The 14,712-nt window shown below is 38.5% G+C and overlaps 1 protein-coding gene and 1 long non-coding RNA gene across 3 annotated transcripts; both read left to right on the plus strand.

Moving 5' to 3' along the window:
* Positions 1-1,251: 1,251 nt before the first annotated feature.
* LOC148555181 (uncharacterized) lies at positions 1,252-7,789 on the plus strand. Of its 2 annotated transcripts, none has more exons than XM_088492127.1 (2): positions 1,252-1,915; positions 7,505-7,530. In XM_088492127.1, exons 1-2 carry the CDS (start codon positions 1,252-1,254, stop codon positions 7,528-7,530), a joined length of 690 nt encoding a protein of 229 aa, XP_088348253.1. The 2 variants fall into 2 exon arrangements, 1 of the variants encoding a protein (XP_088348253.1); XR_015886233.1 differs by lacking the exon at positions 1,252-1,915 and adding an exon at positions 5,313-5,364 and having other exon boundaries at positions 7,505-7,789.
* On the plus strand, positions 4,940-5,311 carry LOC107648153 (uncharacterized). The gene is made up of 3 exons (XR_015886234.1): positions 4,940-4,984; positions 5,077-5,130; positions 5,208-5,311. It is a non-coding gene; the product is annotated as an uncharacterized LOC107648153 (long non-coding RNA).
* Positions 7,790-14,712: the final 6,923 nt, after the last annotated feature.

Genomic DNA, 14,712 nt, shown 5'->3' on the forward strand with positions numbered 1-14,712 from the left:
AGATGCTGGGGGCGTTGCAACGGATGCTGGGCGCGTTGCAACGGAGGCAGGTCGCGTTGCAACGTTGGCTGGGGGCAGTGCAACGGATGCTGGGGGCGGTGCAACGTTAGCCGGGCACGTTGCAACGGAGGCAGGGCGCGTTGCAACGGATGCTGGTGACGTTGCAACGGAGGCAGGGCGCGTTGCAACGTTGGTTGGGGGCGTTGCAACGGATGCTGGGCGTGTTGCAACAGATGCTGGGGGCGGTGCAACGTTGGCTGGGTGCGTTGCAACGTTGGCCGGGCGCGTTGCAACGGAGGCAGGGTGCGTTGCAACGGAGGCAGGGCGCGTTGCAACGGATGCTGGGTTAGGTGCATCGTTGGCTGGTTTCGTTGCAACGGAGGCACCCGCCGTTGCAACGATGGCTCGGAGCGTTGCAATGAAGGAGCCAAATTTTCATATCTCATAATTGGCTCGTGCATTTTTTCTAAAATTTTGAGGGAACCTTGGTAATATTATGTGAAGGCTGCACAAAAAAATCCAGGTCAAAAATCGCACGTTTGCTCCGTTTTTCATTTTTTTTGAATTTCCGGCTTTCCGGGCGGTAAAAAAATCGGCAAAAAAAATCGACACGGTGTAAATTCACCAAATTTAGCGGATGGAAAGATCTTATTTTTCTAGAGGTTGTTGCAAAAAACGGCATCAAAATTCGACCTCTAGAGCACTTTCCTTGAGTATGTCTCCTCACGGAAAAGGACGTCTACCCGTGGCACTTTGGTAATGGCTCGGCAGCCTATTATAGGGGGGAGAGGTGTCACGCTGCTGAAACTCGAGTTGCCCAAAGGCTTGCTGGGCGCAATGCCAGCAAGATGCACGTTGCCTTGCTGAGCGTTGCGCTTTTTGTTTTGCGATTTTGTTTTACCCGTTTTTCAAGGCTCCTAGTTAAGTATCTTTTCTCTATTATTATATATATATTACTATTCTTAGAGGTCGTAATACCTTACTAACTCAGTCTTATGACTTAAGCATAAGATTAAGTATGGTAGGGTGTTACATTATGGTATCAGAGCAGTTCGTTCCTATAGAGCCTGAGGGACGGACTGATTATGCCTCTGGGCATACTCTGGGTGTCTATACATGCTATTTAGGGTATCTAATTGATATATGAGGCATGAATGCTCATGAGCATGCATTTGGGACTTTGAAATACTAAACTAGAGATATTGAGACTGATCACCTTGATATCACTTGTTTGGTGTGAACAGGAACCAAATGGCGTCTCGTGGGCGCGGTCGTGAGCGTAATCGAGGTCAAAGACGGAGAGCTAATGAGGTAACCATACCAATAGATAGTTTGACCGATATTGTGACCGCAATGACGAGTGTTGCTGCTGCCATTGGTACTGTTGCTGCCGCGACCATCCGAGTAATGGATGGGATGCAACCACAAGCTGGAACTGGCAACAATGATGATAATGAATATGAAGGTGGACATAATGCTCCGAATACAAGGGTACCACTGAGTTATCTGGAGCAGGTTAACGAGGGTCAGGCAACGGGAGAAAGCTCAAGGAGGGCTGAGGTAGCAAGAAGTGATCACCGAGAACCCTTCACAAAGAAAAAGGGAAAGATTACACCGAGGAGCCAAACTTTCAAAAAGAATCGCTTTGTCGCTTCACATTCTCAGCGCTGGAGCAATGACCGAAGGAACGATAACCGTCTGGATCCGAATGCTGAAGGGAAAACTAGTACTCAACTGGATAATTTAAGGTGCCCAAGGTGCAAGGAGTACCATCCAAACAGACCGTGCAGGGCCGGATTAGGCGTATGTTACAAGTGCGGGAGACCAGGGCATATGTCTTGGAATTGTCCATACAAAGAAAATCGGGATGCAACTGAATTTAATTCTCATAGCCGAGGTAATTTTAAACCATCAGGTAAATTTCTAATTTCCTTGCATACGGTTAATATGTAATACTCGTTCGTGATGTATGACAAGTTTCAGTAATCATGAGGTCCAAGTCGATAATTAGTCAAAAACTATTGGTTATTGAGACGGAGTGACACTTAGCTACCTTAGAGGGGTGGTTAGACTTTTGAAGGTTAAGGATTAAGTAACGTAGTGGAAGCAGGTTGGACCATATCTAAGAAATCAGGAGTGTTGAAGGTTACGCGGAGTTATTATTTGGAATTCAGTGACGGTGAAACTTTGAGGAAGAGGAGTAGAGCGAACACAGCCTTTAGATGTTAATTGTTAAGAGGTAAGTGGAGATGAAATCAAACCTCTATACGAGAGAGTTTCTAAGAAAATTCTTGAAGGTGTGTCAGAACTTCCATTTCAGATAGAAAGCGAGTTTGTGATAGACTTAGTGCCGGAAGCCAGATTAACTTCAATCGCACCACAAGCGAAGACATCATTATAATCGGTAGAATTTAGGATTGAGTGGAAGGGAGTACTAGAAGAGGGAATCACCTAACCAACTATTTCTTTGTGGGAAGCGTCGGTTATGCCGGAGAAGAAGGAAGAGAACGGTAGGAAACCTTATGCAGAGAGAGTGTGCTAACGAATCTTCACGATTTGATCTAATCCTTCTTTTGAAACCTACATTGACATTCGATCCGGAGCTCTTCCTAAATAGCTTGACTACCTTTCTAACTTTACTCCTTGTGCGCATGAATATTGTTTCTTCCAGGATGAGTCTGAGCTTGTCTTGGTATAAGCGCGTAATCCTTGAATCTTGTATGCTCGCTATGACAAGAGTTGCCCCTATTCGCAAACCATGTTCTTCAGAATCAGCTGAGACTTCTTTGACTCTGTACGCTCTATTCTTCCTACAAAAGGTCTCTAATTTGAACTATTTTCTTGAGATGCACCCAAGTTCCTCTCCTTGTGTATTCCATCATTTCGGTATAATCCTGATTAACCGTGTACAAGATTTCCTTTCTGACTCATTACGAACACCGTTTGTATTGCTCATTCATTTTTTGAGCTTAATGTCCTTTTGAAAATTAACTCGAGCCTATATTAGTATCACGTATAGAATATAGTTGTGACTGTGGAAATGTTGATTCCTTAAGAGCATGACTTTTGGATACAAAAGATGAAGCAGGTAAGCATGCGCCGTCAAAAAGAGTTTTGGAGCTTTAAATTCTTGTCGACCACAAAGCCTATGATTAGTTTAATGCGCTAGAAATACACCGGTTACATAGATACCCGAATATGAAGAGAGCTTTCAAACTCCAAGAGAAGGATTAACCCCAAATCCAGTAATTAGAATACCCGAACTTATTTAACAACTCAGAATTAGTGCGATACATTACCAGAGGGGTTTAGGATACGTGTAAATACAACATCGTGAAGTGGTAACAGACGCCCTGAGTAAGAAGTTTTTGGGGAAATGCTTGGATATAAATTTCGGAGAAAGGAAGGCTAGATAAGTTGGAACTTTAAATTGGATATTAAGGGAATAGCTAAAGGAGTCAAACTAAATCTATTGCAGTTTTAACACATAGCAAAGACGAAATGCAGGAAGCGTGAGGGGACGATAAAGACCTACCAAGGATGTCGAAGTCTGGCAAACGAAAGGGAACTAAGAAAGATTTATATGTTTAATGTCGAAATAGAGATTATAAAGTCAAAGACTTAAGGAGTGCAATAACGGTGATAAGGGGCTACTAAGAGTACCGAAGCCGGTTGAATCCAGAAGACACCAAGAGAGGGTTATGTGTTGAGGTCGGAAGTTGAAATAAGAAACTTGTTAGAAGCTTACAAGAGAAATTTTTGAAGTTACCTTGAGATTTCTAAAACCTACCACGAATCAAAGAAGATATTTTGAGCAGACAGAAATGAAGAACGAGGTGGAAATCTATGTGATTACAAGTTTGACGTATGAGAAAGAAATGAGAGACCACCAGAAACCATTCGAAATGCCACAGCCGTCGAAGGTTCTACATTAAAGGTAAAAGGGAATAGCTATCGATTTCGTAATAGATTGCCAAGGTCTAAGACAAAAGGTGATACTGTTAGGGAATCGTGGATCAAGTGATCAAGTCCGTTTTGCCCATCGGAGCAAATTACTTATTAGGAAAACTAACGAGACTATACATCAGGGAGAAGGTGAGACTCTACAGTATGCTAAACAGCCTTTGAATTAATTGGAAACTGGAACATCGAATGTCTTAATTCCTGAATTTGATAGCCGAGACAACAAAGGAAAAGTTACGCAAATTTGAGTAAAGATTCTCATTATGGGAGCCGACAAAAGAGATAGGCAGATCTAAGAAATTAAATCCCGCCAAGTTAGCCTATTTCAAATTTTGGAGAGTATTGATGGTCAGTGGCGTGCCAAATAGTTTTTGTCATACCTTTCGAACCTATTCCAACATACTCCGTATGTCGAAACTTCTGAAGCACGCCTCTAAATCAAATTCATGTCTTACAACCTAAGCCAGCTTAAATGAAAGGAGATGGACGTATCGAGTGACGAAGTCGGTTTCAAGAAACTCTGAATATGCCAAAGGACTACCCACACCTCTTTTCAGATAATTGAATCTGAATTTTGAGGGCAAAATTCCTAATTTGGTGGGTAGAATGTAAACCCCGCTAAAATCGGAAAATAATTAGTCAATAAATCGAATTTTAAATAGGAAAATTAAAAATACAAAACTAGTGTCAAAATAGGATAGAGCTCGTCAAAACGAGAATTTTGATACCAATTTCGAAAATTTGGCCCAAAATCGGACCGGAAGGACCGAACCGGTTGAACCGGAGCACAAACCGAGCCCGTGGGTCCAACCGGACCCATAATATAAAGGAAACAGCAGCCTTCTTCTTCCTCATTAGTTGCTGCAACGCCAAAACAGAATTGGAGGAAAGGGAGAGAAGCTCTCAAACCCTAACCCTTTGATCCACCATAACTCCTCCGTCCGGGCTCCAATCGCCGCACTGTTCGCGGCCACACGCTCAGCGCGTCGAGCTCTACCTTTCTATCCGAACAATTTCACTGGTAAGCCTCCTATTAAGTTCAGAATACCTATCCCTCTTTCTTTGGTAAACTTGGAAACCTATGGTGAATCTTGTCCAATTTCTATGTTCTAGGTTCAAGTTAGCTTCCGGAACTTGTGGGCTCAAGCTATTGAGCATATGGGTATGGTAAGAACACCCTAACCCTAGCTCAATCTTGTTTTTGGTAATAGAAAACTGAATTGAAACATATATATGTGTATTAGGTGTAGTTTAAGAGGGTGTTTATGCATTGGACTTGAATTTGGATTACTTGGAGCTTTGTTGGTGACAAGGCTTACTTTGGGGCTATTTGATTGAGCTTGGAGGGACTGTGATTTTGAGTTGTGAGGCTGCCTTGGGTGAACTAAGTGATCGGCCAAGGTATGGTTCAAGTTTCGCACGTTTAATATTTACGGTGTTGTGAAAACTTAGGTTAGAGGAACCATAGGATAAGTTAAATTGTTTGTTCTATTTAATGATTAGCCTTGTAATGTTGTTGGAATAGATTTGTTGGTGGCTATATATATTGGAATTATGAGGTGTGGAAGTTATTAATGGTGTGCTCTTATATTTATTTATGATGGATTAGGATTGGTGTTTGTTAATAAGGGTGTAGAGTTGTGTTGTGGTGGTATTGCATTTGCTGTAACTAATTATGTAATGATTGGAATTGTATGAGACCAAGTCTGGGCTAAACTTGGGAATATAAGGAACTAAACTGGAAAATTTGGGACCTTTTTGTTAAATATACAATTTATGGCAAATTTTTAAAGTTAGGTTGTTAAATCTGTCCTGCAGCAGAAAAGGTTAAACAGAACAGCAATTTGTTTGTCTTGCTGCGACTTCTACGAGTTGAGTTTTGGAGTGAAACTAATTTTGTTATAAAATTTGATTAACTTTCTTTATTTCTCTAAAACTTCAGAATTTTAAAAGTTAAGGATTGGGAGTTGTGAATTTTTGAATATTGGTGGTCAAAACTGAAAAGAAACAGATTTCAGCAAGCTATGCATCAACTTCCAATACTTGTAACTCTTAGAATTCAATAGCAATTGGGTTGCAACCAAGACACAGTTGTTTCTGGATGAGCTAGGAGTTTCCAAATCAAAATTTAGCTTAATTGGAGTTTTGTAATAAAAGTTATTCAAATTGAAAGGTACTAAGCTTGTTGGTTTCAAAAACAGATTTTGACTCATTTTTACTTAACTTCCAGGTAATGTAACTTCTTTATTAAAAATGATATTAACTCAGAACCAATTGAGAAAGAAATCTGGATGAGTGAAGTGTAACTACATTAATTTTTAAAGTAATTGGATTTAACTTGAATTTTATATTGAATTTTGAATATCACATGCTGTTGCTGTTTTTCTGGTTTCATGCACTGCAGAACAGTCACTGTTTTTCCTTTATTCCTAAGGCTAGAAAAATCAGAAAATTATGATCTTTGATTTGTTAGAAAGCTTATTTCAAGATGAACGCCTGGACATAAAGTTTGCACAATTCCGAGTTCATTTTTTATATTAAAAATAGAAAAGGAAATAGAGTGTCGAGGATGTCTTAGTGATAGTCATGGGTTCGAGAAGTTAAAGTTTAACCTTCGTGTGATGTGACTGATTTAATGTTAGAGTTGAGTTGATTTTAAGATTATTTGATAATAAGAAGGTTGAGAAGAGTTTGATAAATAGTTTGGTCAGGACGCAGAAAGGATAATTAAGATGAATTATATGGGAATGATGATGAAAAATGTGAAAGGGAGGTTGTTTATAAAAGGAGTTAACATGCCATGGCTTGATGAATGATTAAATAATGATTATGATTATGAAATGGCTTATGAATGATGATATCTGAGATACGAGTTTCCCTGGGTAAAAACCGTGGCTCGCCACCACGTGTTCCAGGTTGATTCTCGATACTCTGTTAACCCTACGTCGTAAGGGTGACCGGGCACGTATAAATTCCCGGGTATGGATAACCCCCATTGAGTGATTTATATGATGATTGAATGTAAACTCTATGCATAGACTCTTGGGGATGCGCGACGAGAGACAGTCTAAGGTTTTCGGACTTGTCGGGTTGGCTGGATAACCGACAGATGGGCCCCATCAGCCATAGGACAGGCATGCATCATATGCATTTGTTTGTTTTGATTGCTATGCATTTCCTGGGATTGCCTAATTGATATATATCACCTGCTATCTGTTATACTTGCTATTTGTACTATCTGCTTATTACTTGTGCGTGACCTTGTTTGGTTGCTTGTTTCTGTTGCATTGTGAATGATGGAGGGATGGAGGAAAAGGAGAAATGATTTGGTGTTAGATTAGGATTGAAATTGAGTAAGTTAGGTAGATTTAGAATACCTACCCCTGTTATAGCTTCTGTTTAGTAATTAAGTTGGATAATTGTATAACGGAGTTCTAGGATTGCCTATGGCATTCTCAGGACCGTATTTCTTATGCGCGTGGCACTTTTACCATGCTGAGAACCTCCGGTTCTCATTCCATATTGTATTGTTATTTTTCAGATGCAGGTCGAGAGGCTCCTCGCTAGGCGTCTGGATCCTGGAAAGCGAAGTAGTCCTTGGGTGTATTTTGGTTTTCTATTTGTATATATGTATATATGTATTTAGCTTACTCTCCAAGTAACTTATGTATGCTGCTCCTCTTAGAGGTTGAGGGAGAGATAGGAGTTTATTTTGGTATTTTGGTATATTTTGGGGATACCTATGTATGTTCATATGTATATATATATATATATATATATATATCCTTTGGCCAGCCTTAGCTTCGCAGGCTAAGTCAGGGGCTAGTTATGCTGTTTCCTTGGCTTTCCTTTATTCTTTTGCTTAACTTTATCATGTTCCTATTAGGTTTCTTAGCATGCATACTCTGAGTGCTAATGTGAATTTCTTCCTTGGTTGCTTGCCGTAAGATTCTTTGTTTCAGACTTCTTTCATGAGATATGGTTCCTTTCGCTTTTGCAAACTGAACATGCCACACCTCTCTATTTCTTTTCTTCGATATTTTTGAAAATGGAGTTGATATGAATCTTTTCTATCTTATATCAATTTTCGAGGACGAAAATTTTTATAAGGTGGGTAGAATATAACAACCCGAGTTTGACGCCCACACACTGAGAACTGTTTTAAGGAGGCCTTGAAAAATGAACTCGGAATACTAACCCTAAAATTTTTATATATGTATATACTCGGTTTACTTGTCAAGGGTTATAATTTTGTACGGGTCAGGCCGCATACAGTATGCCTTATATATACAGTGTGTATGCTAATGATGCTAATATTTTCTCTCCCTTTCCTCCAATTCTGTTTTGGCGTTGCAGCAACTAATGAGGAAGAAGAAGGCTGCTGTTTCCTTTATATTATGGGTCCGGTGGGACCCACGGGCTCGGTTTGTGCCCCGGTTCAACCGGTTCGGCCCTTCCGGTCCGATTTTGAGCCAAATTTTCGAAATTGATATAAAAATTCTCGTTTTGCCGAGCTCTATCCTATTTTGATATTAGTTTTGCATATTTAATTTTCCTATTGAAATTTAATTTATTGACTAATTATATACCGATTTTAGAGGGGTTTACATCCTACCCACCTAATTAGGAATTTTGTCCTCAAAATTCAGAGTGCGTTACCTGAATGGAGGTGTGGGTAGTCCTTCCGCATCTCTATCTCAAGCTCCTAGGTATATTCTTCAATACTAGCCCAACACCAAGCTACTTTCACTAAGAAAGTCTCTTTCCCGTGTAAACGCTTAATGCTGGTATCATCAATTCTAACGAGAGTTATTGGAAACGTCAGATCTTCTCTCACTTGAACTAATTCCGGCTTTAGGGCATGACTAGGATCAAAATTGTATTTGATTAACTTTATCATGTTCCCTACCTACCGGAAGCTAACTTGAACCTAGAATCAGATTACCATACTTAATCTTATGCTTAAGTCATAAGACTGAGATAGTAAGGTATTACGACCTCTAAAAATAGTAATATATATATATATATATATATAATAATAATAATAATAATAATAATAATAATAATAATAGAGAAAAGATACTTAACTAGGAGCCTTGAAAAATGGGTAAAACAAAATCGCAAAACAAAAAGCGCAACGCTCAGGAAAGGATTACTTGCGTGCTAAGAAACCTAATAGGAACATGATAAAGTTAAGCAAAAGAATAAAGGAAAGCCAAGGAAACAACATAACTAGCCCCTGACTTAGCCTGCGAAGCTAAGGCTGGCCAGAGGATATATATATATATATATATATATATATATATATATATGAACATACATAGGTATCCCCAAAATATACCAAAATACCAAAATAAACTCATATCTCTCCCTCAACCTCTAAGAGGAGCAGCATACATAAGTTACTTGGAGAGTAAGCTAAATACATATATACATATATACAAATAGAAAACCAAAATACACCCAAGGACTACTTCGCTTCCCAGGATCCAGACGCCTAGCGAGGAGCCTCTCGACCTGCATCTGAAAAAACAACAATACAATATGGAATGAGAACCGGAGGTTCTCAGCATGGTAAAAGTGCCACGCGCATAATAAATACGGTCCTGAGAATGCCATAGGCAATCCTAGAACTCCGTTATTCAATTATCCAACTTAAGTACTAAACAGAAGCCATAAACAGGGGGAGGTATTCTAAATCTGCCTAACTTACTCAAGTTCAAGCTTAACCTAACACCAAACCATTTCCTCCGTTTCCTCCATCCTTTCATCATTCAGAATGCAACAGAAACAAGCAACCAAACAAGTTCACGCACAAGTAATGATCAAATAGTACAAATAGCAAGTATAACAAATAGCAGGTAATATATATCACTTAGGCATACCCAGAAAATGCATAGCAATCAATACAAACAAATGCATATGATGCATGCCTGTCCTATGGCTGATGGGGCCCATCTGTCGATTATCCAGCCAACCCGACAAGTCCGAAAACCTTAGACTGTCCCCCGTCGCGCATCCCTAAGAGTCTATGCATAGAGTTCACATTCATATTTCATAAAATCACTCAATGGGGGCTATCCATACCCGGGAATTTATACGTGCCCGGTCACCCTTACGACGTAGGGTTAACAGAGTATCGAGAATCAACCTGGAACACGTGGTGGCGAGCCACGGTTTTTACCCAGGGAAACTCGTATCTCAGATATCATCATTCATAAGCCATTTCATAGTCATAATCATTATTTAATCATTTATCAAGCCATGGCATATTAACTCCTTTTATTAACAACCTCCCTTTCACATTTTTCATCGTCATTCCCTTATAATTCATCTTGATTACCCTTTCCGGGTCCTGACCATCAAACTCTTCTCATCCTTCTTAATATCAAATAATCTTAAAATCAACCCAACTCTAACATTAAATCAATCACATCACACGATGATTAAACTTTAACTTCTCGAACTCATGACTATCACTAAGACATCCTCGACACTCTATTTTCTTTTCTGTTTCTAATATAGCAAATAAACTCAGAATTGCACAAACTTTATGTCCAGGCATTCATATTGAAATAAGCTTTCTAACAAACTAAATATCATAATTTTCTGATTTTTCTAGCCTCAGGAATAAAGGAAAAATCGTGACTGCTCTGCAGTGCATAAAACCAGAAAAACAGCAGCAGCATGTGATATTCAAAATTCAATATAAAATCCAAGTTAAATCCAATGACTTTGAAAATTAATGTAGTTAAACTTTACTCATCCAGGTTTCTTTCTCAATTGGTTCTGAGTCAATACCATTTTTAATAAAAAAGTTACATTACCTCGAAGTTAAGTAAAAATGAGACAAAATCTGTTTTAAAAACCAACAAGCTTAGTACCTTTCAATTGGAATAACTTTTATTACAAAACTCCAATTAAGCTAAATTTTGATTTGAGAACCCCTAGCTCATCCAGAAACAAGTGTGTCTTGGTTGCAACACAATTTCTATTTAATTCTAAGAGTTACAAGCATTGGAAGTTGATGCATAGCTTGCTGAAATCTGTTTCTTTTCAGTTTTGACCACCAATATTCAAAAATTCACAGCTCCCAATCCTCAACTCTTAAAATTCTGAAATTTCAGAGAAATAAAGCAAGTTAATCAAATTTTATAAAAAATTTGGTTTCGCTCCAAAACTCAACTCGTAGAAGTCGCAGCAAGACAAACAAGTTGCTGCCCTGTTTGATCTTTTCTGCTGCTGGACAGATTTAACAACCTAACTTTAAAAATTTGCCATAAATTATATATTTAACAAAAAAGTCCCAAATTTTCCAATTTAGTTCCTTATATTCCCAAGTTTAGCTCAAACTTGGTCTCATGCAATTTCGATCATTACATAATTAGTTACAGCATATACAATACCACCACAACACAACTCTACATCCTTATTAACAAACACCAATTCTAATCCACCATAAATAAATATAAGAGCACACCATTAATAACTTTCACACCTCATAATTCTAATACATAAATTTACTAACAAATCTATTCTAACAACATTACAAGTCTAATCATTAAATACAACAAACAATCCAACTTATTCTATGGTTCCTCTAACCTAAGTTTTCACAACACCGTAAATATTAAACGTGCGAAACTTAAACCATACCTTGGCCGATCACTTAATTCACCCAAGACAGCCTCTCAATACAAAAATCACAGCCCCTCCAAGCTCAATCAAACAGCCCAAAAGCAAGCCTTGTCACCAACAAAGCTCCAAGTAATCCAAATTCAAGTCCAATGCATAAACACCCTCTTAAACTACACCTAATACACACATATATATATATATTCCAATTCAGTTTTCTATTACCAAAAACAAGATTGAGCTAGGGTTAGAGTATTCTTACCACACCCATATGCTCAATAGATTGAGCCCACAAGTTCCGGAAGCTAACTTGAACCTAGAACATAGAAATTGGACAAGATTCACCATAGGTTTTCAAGTTTATCAAAGAAAGAGGGATAGGGATTCTGAACTTAATAAGAGGCTTACTAGTGAAATTATTCGGATAGAAAGGTAGAACTTGACGCGCTGAGCGCGTGGCCGTGAACGGTGCGGCGATCGGAGCCCGGACGGAGGAGTTATGGTGGATCAAAGGGTTAGGGTTTGAGAGCTTCTCTCCCTTTCCTCCAATTCTGTTTTGGCGTTGCAGCAACTAATGAGGAAGAAGAAGGCTGCTGTTTCCTTTATATTATGGGTCCGGTTGGACCCACGGGCTCGATTTGTGCCCCGGTTCAACCGGTTTGGTCCTTCCGGTCCGATTTTGAGCCAAATTTTCGAAATTGATATAAAAATTCTCGTTTTGCCGAGCTCTATCCTATTTTGATATTAGTTTTGCATATTTAATTTTCCTATTGAAAATTCAATTTATTGACTAATTATATACCGATTTTAGCGGGGTTTACATCCTACCCACCTAATTAGGAATTTTGTCCTCAAAATTCAGAGTGTGTTACCTGAATGGAGGTGTGGGTAGTCCTTCCGCATCTCTATCTCAAGCTCCTAGGTATATTCTTCAATACCAGCCCAACACCAAGCTACTTTCACTAAGAAAGTCTCTTTCCCGTGTAAACGCTTAATGCTGGTATCATCAATTCTAACGAGAGTTATTGGAAACGTCAGATCTTCTCTCACTTGAACTAATTCCGGCTTTAGGGCATGACTAGGATCAAAATTGTATTTACGAAGCTGCGATATGTGAAACACGTCATGCAGGTTCAAACAATGTGGTAGTAAAGCGATCCTATATGCCACTTGTCCGATGTGATAGGCATTTAGCTTTTTAGTTTTTGATTGATCATCCGATTCTAGTTCATTGAAGTGATCTTCAGAAATAGGTATCCCCTTCCTTCCAACTTGAGAAGTCTTCTTCTTAGATCCACCTAACTCTTTTGTCAGCTTTCATAGTGAGAATTCTAACTTAGATTTGCGTAACTCTTCCTCTGTTGTTTCGGCTGTCAAATTCAGGAACTAAGATGTTTGATATTCCAGTTTTCGGTTAATTCAAAGGAGTCTAGCATACTGTAAAGTCTCACCTTCTCTCTAATGTATAGGCTCTTCGATATTCCCGATAAGTAGTTTACTCCGATGGGCAAAATGGACTTGATCACTTGGTCCACGATTCCCTGACAGTATCACCTTTTGTCCTAGTCCTTGGCAACCTACTATGAAATCGATGGCTATTCTCTTTTATCTTTAATGTAGAACCTTCGATGGTTGTAGCATTTCAAACAGTTTCTGGTGGTCTTTCATTTCTTTCTCATACGTCAAACTTGTAATCACATAGATTTCCACCTCGTTCTTCATTTCTGTCTGCTCAAAATATCTTCTTTGATTCGTGGTATGTTTTAGAAATCTCTAGGTAACTTCAAAAATTTTCTCTTGTAAGCTTCGAACAATAATTTCTTATTTCAACTTCCGACCTCAACACATAACCCTCTCTTGGTGTCTTCTGGATTCAACCGGCTTCGGTACTCTTAGTAGCCCCTTATCATCGTTATTGCATTCCATAAGTCTTTGACTTTACGATCTCTATTTCGACATTAAACATATAAATCTTTCTTAGTTCCCTTTCGTTTGCCAGACTTCGACATCTTCGGTATTGCGCAAACCGGAAGGGAACTAATAAAAAGCGAACAGGGGTAGATATTCTAAATCTGATTAACTTTTTAATTATTAAACAGAAGCTATAACAGGGGTAGGTATTCTAAATCTACCTAACTTACTCAATTTCAATCCTAATCTAACACCAAACCATTTCTCCTTTTCCTCCATCCCTCCATCATTCACAATGCAACAGAAACAAGCAACCAAACAAGGTCACGCACAAGTAATGAGCAGATAGTACAAATAGCAAGTATAACATATAGCAGGTGATATATATCAATTAGACAATCCCAGGAAATGCATAGCAATCAAAACAAATAAATGCATATGATGCATGCCTGTCCTATGGCTGATGGGGCCCATCTGTCGCTTATCTATCAGAAACTATATTAATAGTTACAGTCTAAATTGATTTTTATAAATATTATTATTACTATTATTATTATTATTATTATTGTTCAAAAAGAAAAAAAATGGCCGAAGGATATTATTATACATATAAGCCACTATATATATTTATTATATATCTATATAAGAAACAAAGAAAGATTTGTTACATATACATAACATATATATATCTATTCACTTATAATAATTCATTATCATCATTATAGGGGAACGTGGCTTGTAACCCTTTAATACATATATCCATTCCCTTAATCATGAAACGCAATATCGTGCTAGCGGGTGATCTGGGCTGTTATAGATGGTATCAGAGCAGTTTATTTCCGTTAGAGCCTTGGGAATGGACTGACTATGCTTCATTGCATACTCTGAGTGTCTGTCATACTTAGTGACTTGTTCTGATAACAAGAATTTAGATTTGATATGCATGACTGTCTGATGATTAACGCTGTTAGTCTACCATTGCATACCTCATGGTATTTGGTCTGGCTAACCTAATACTAATGATTTATGTGTACGGGAACACTAATGGGTTGTCATGGATGAAATAGAAGTAATAGGTAACGTGAATCGTGGGTTTTGGGAACGTTAGAAGTTAAGTTTAGGGGTTAGTTCTGGTTCAACGTATAATCCTTATTCGTGCTAATGTGAATTTCTTCCTTGGTTGCTTGTCGTAAGATTCTTTGT

The sequence above is a fragment of the Arachis ipaensis genome, chromosome B6, assembly GCF_059453495.1.
Source record: "Arachis ipaensis isolate K30076 ecotype BB chromosome B6, ASM5945349v1, whole genome shotgun sequence".
Taxonomy (NCBI): domain Eukaryota; kingdom Viridiplantae; phylum Streptophyta; class Magnoliopsida; order Fabales; family Fabaceae; genus Arachis; species Arachis ipaensis.

Bases quoted from the DNA above. Each gene is read 5' to 3' on its own strand.
- LOC148555181 (XM_088492127.1), top strand. From the start codon at position 1,252: ATGGCGTCTCGTGGGCGCGGTCGTGAGCGTAATCGAGGTCAAAGACGG. The intron at 1,916-7,504 runs GTAAATTTCTAA...GTTATTTTTCAG, and splicing joins AGGTAATTTTAAACCATCAG to ATGCAGGTCGAGAGGCTCCT.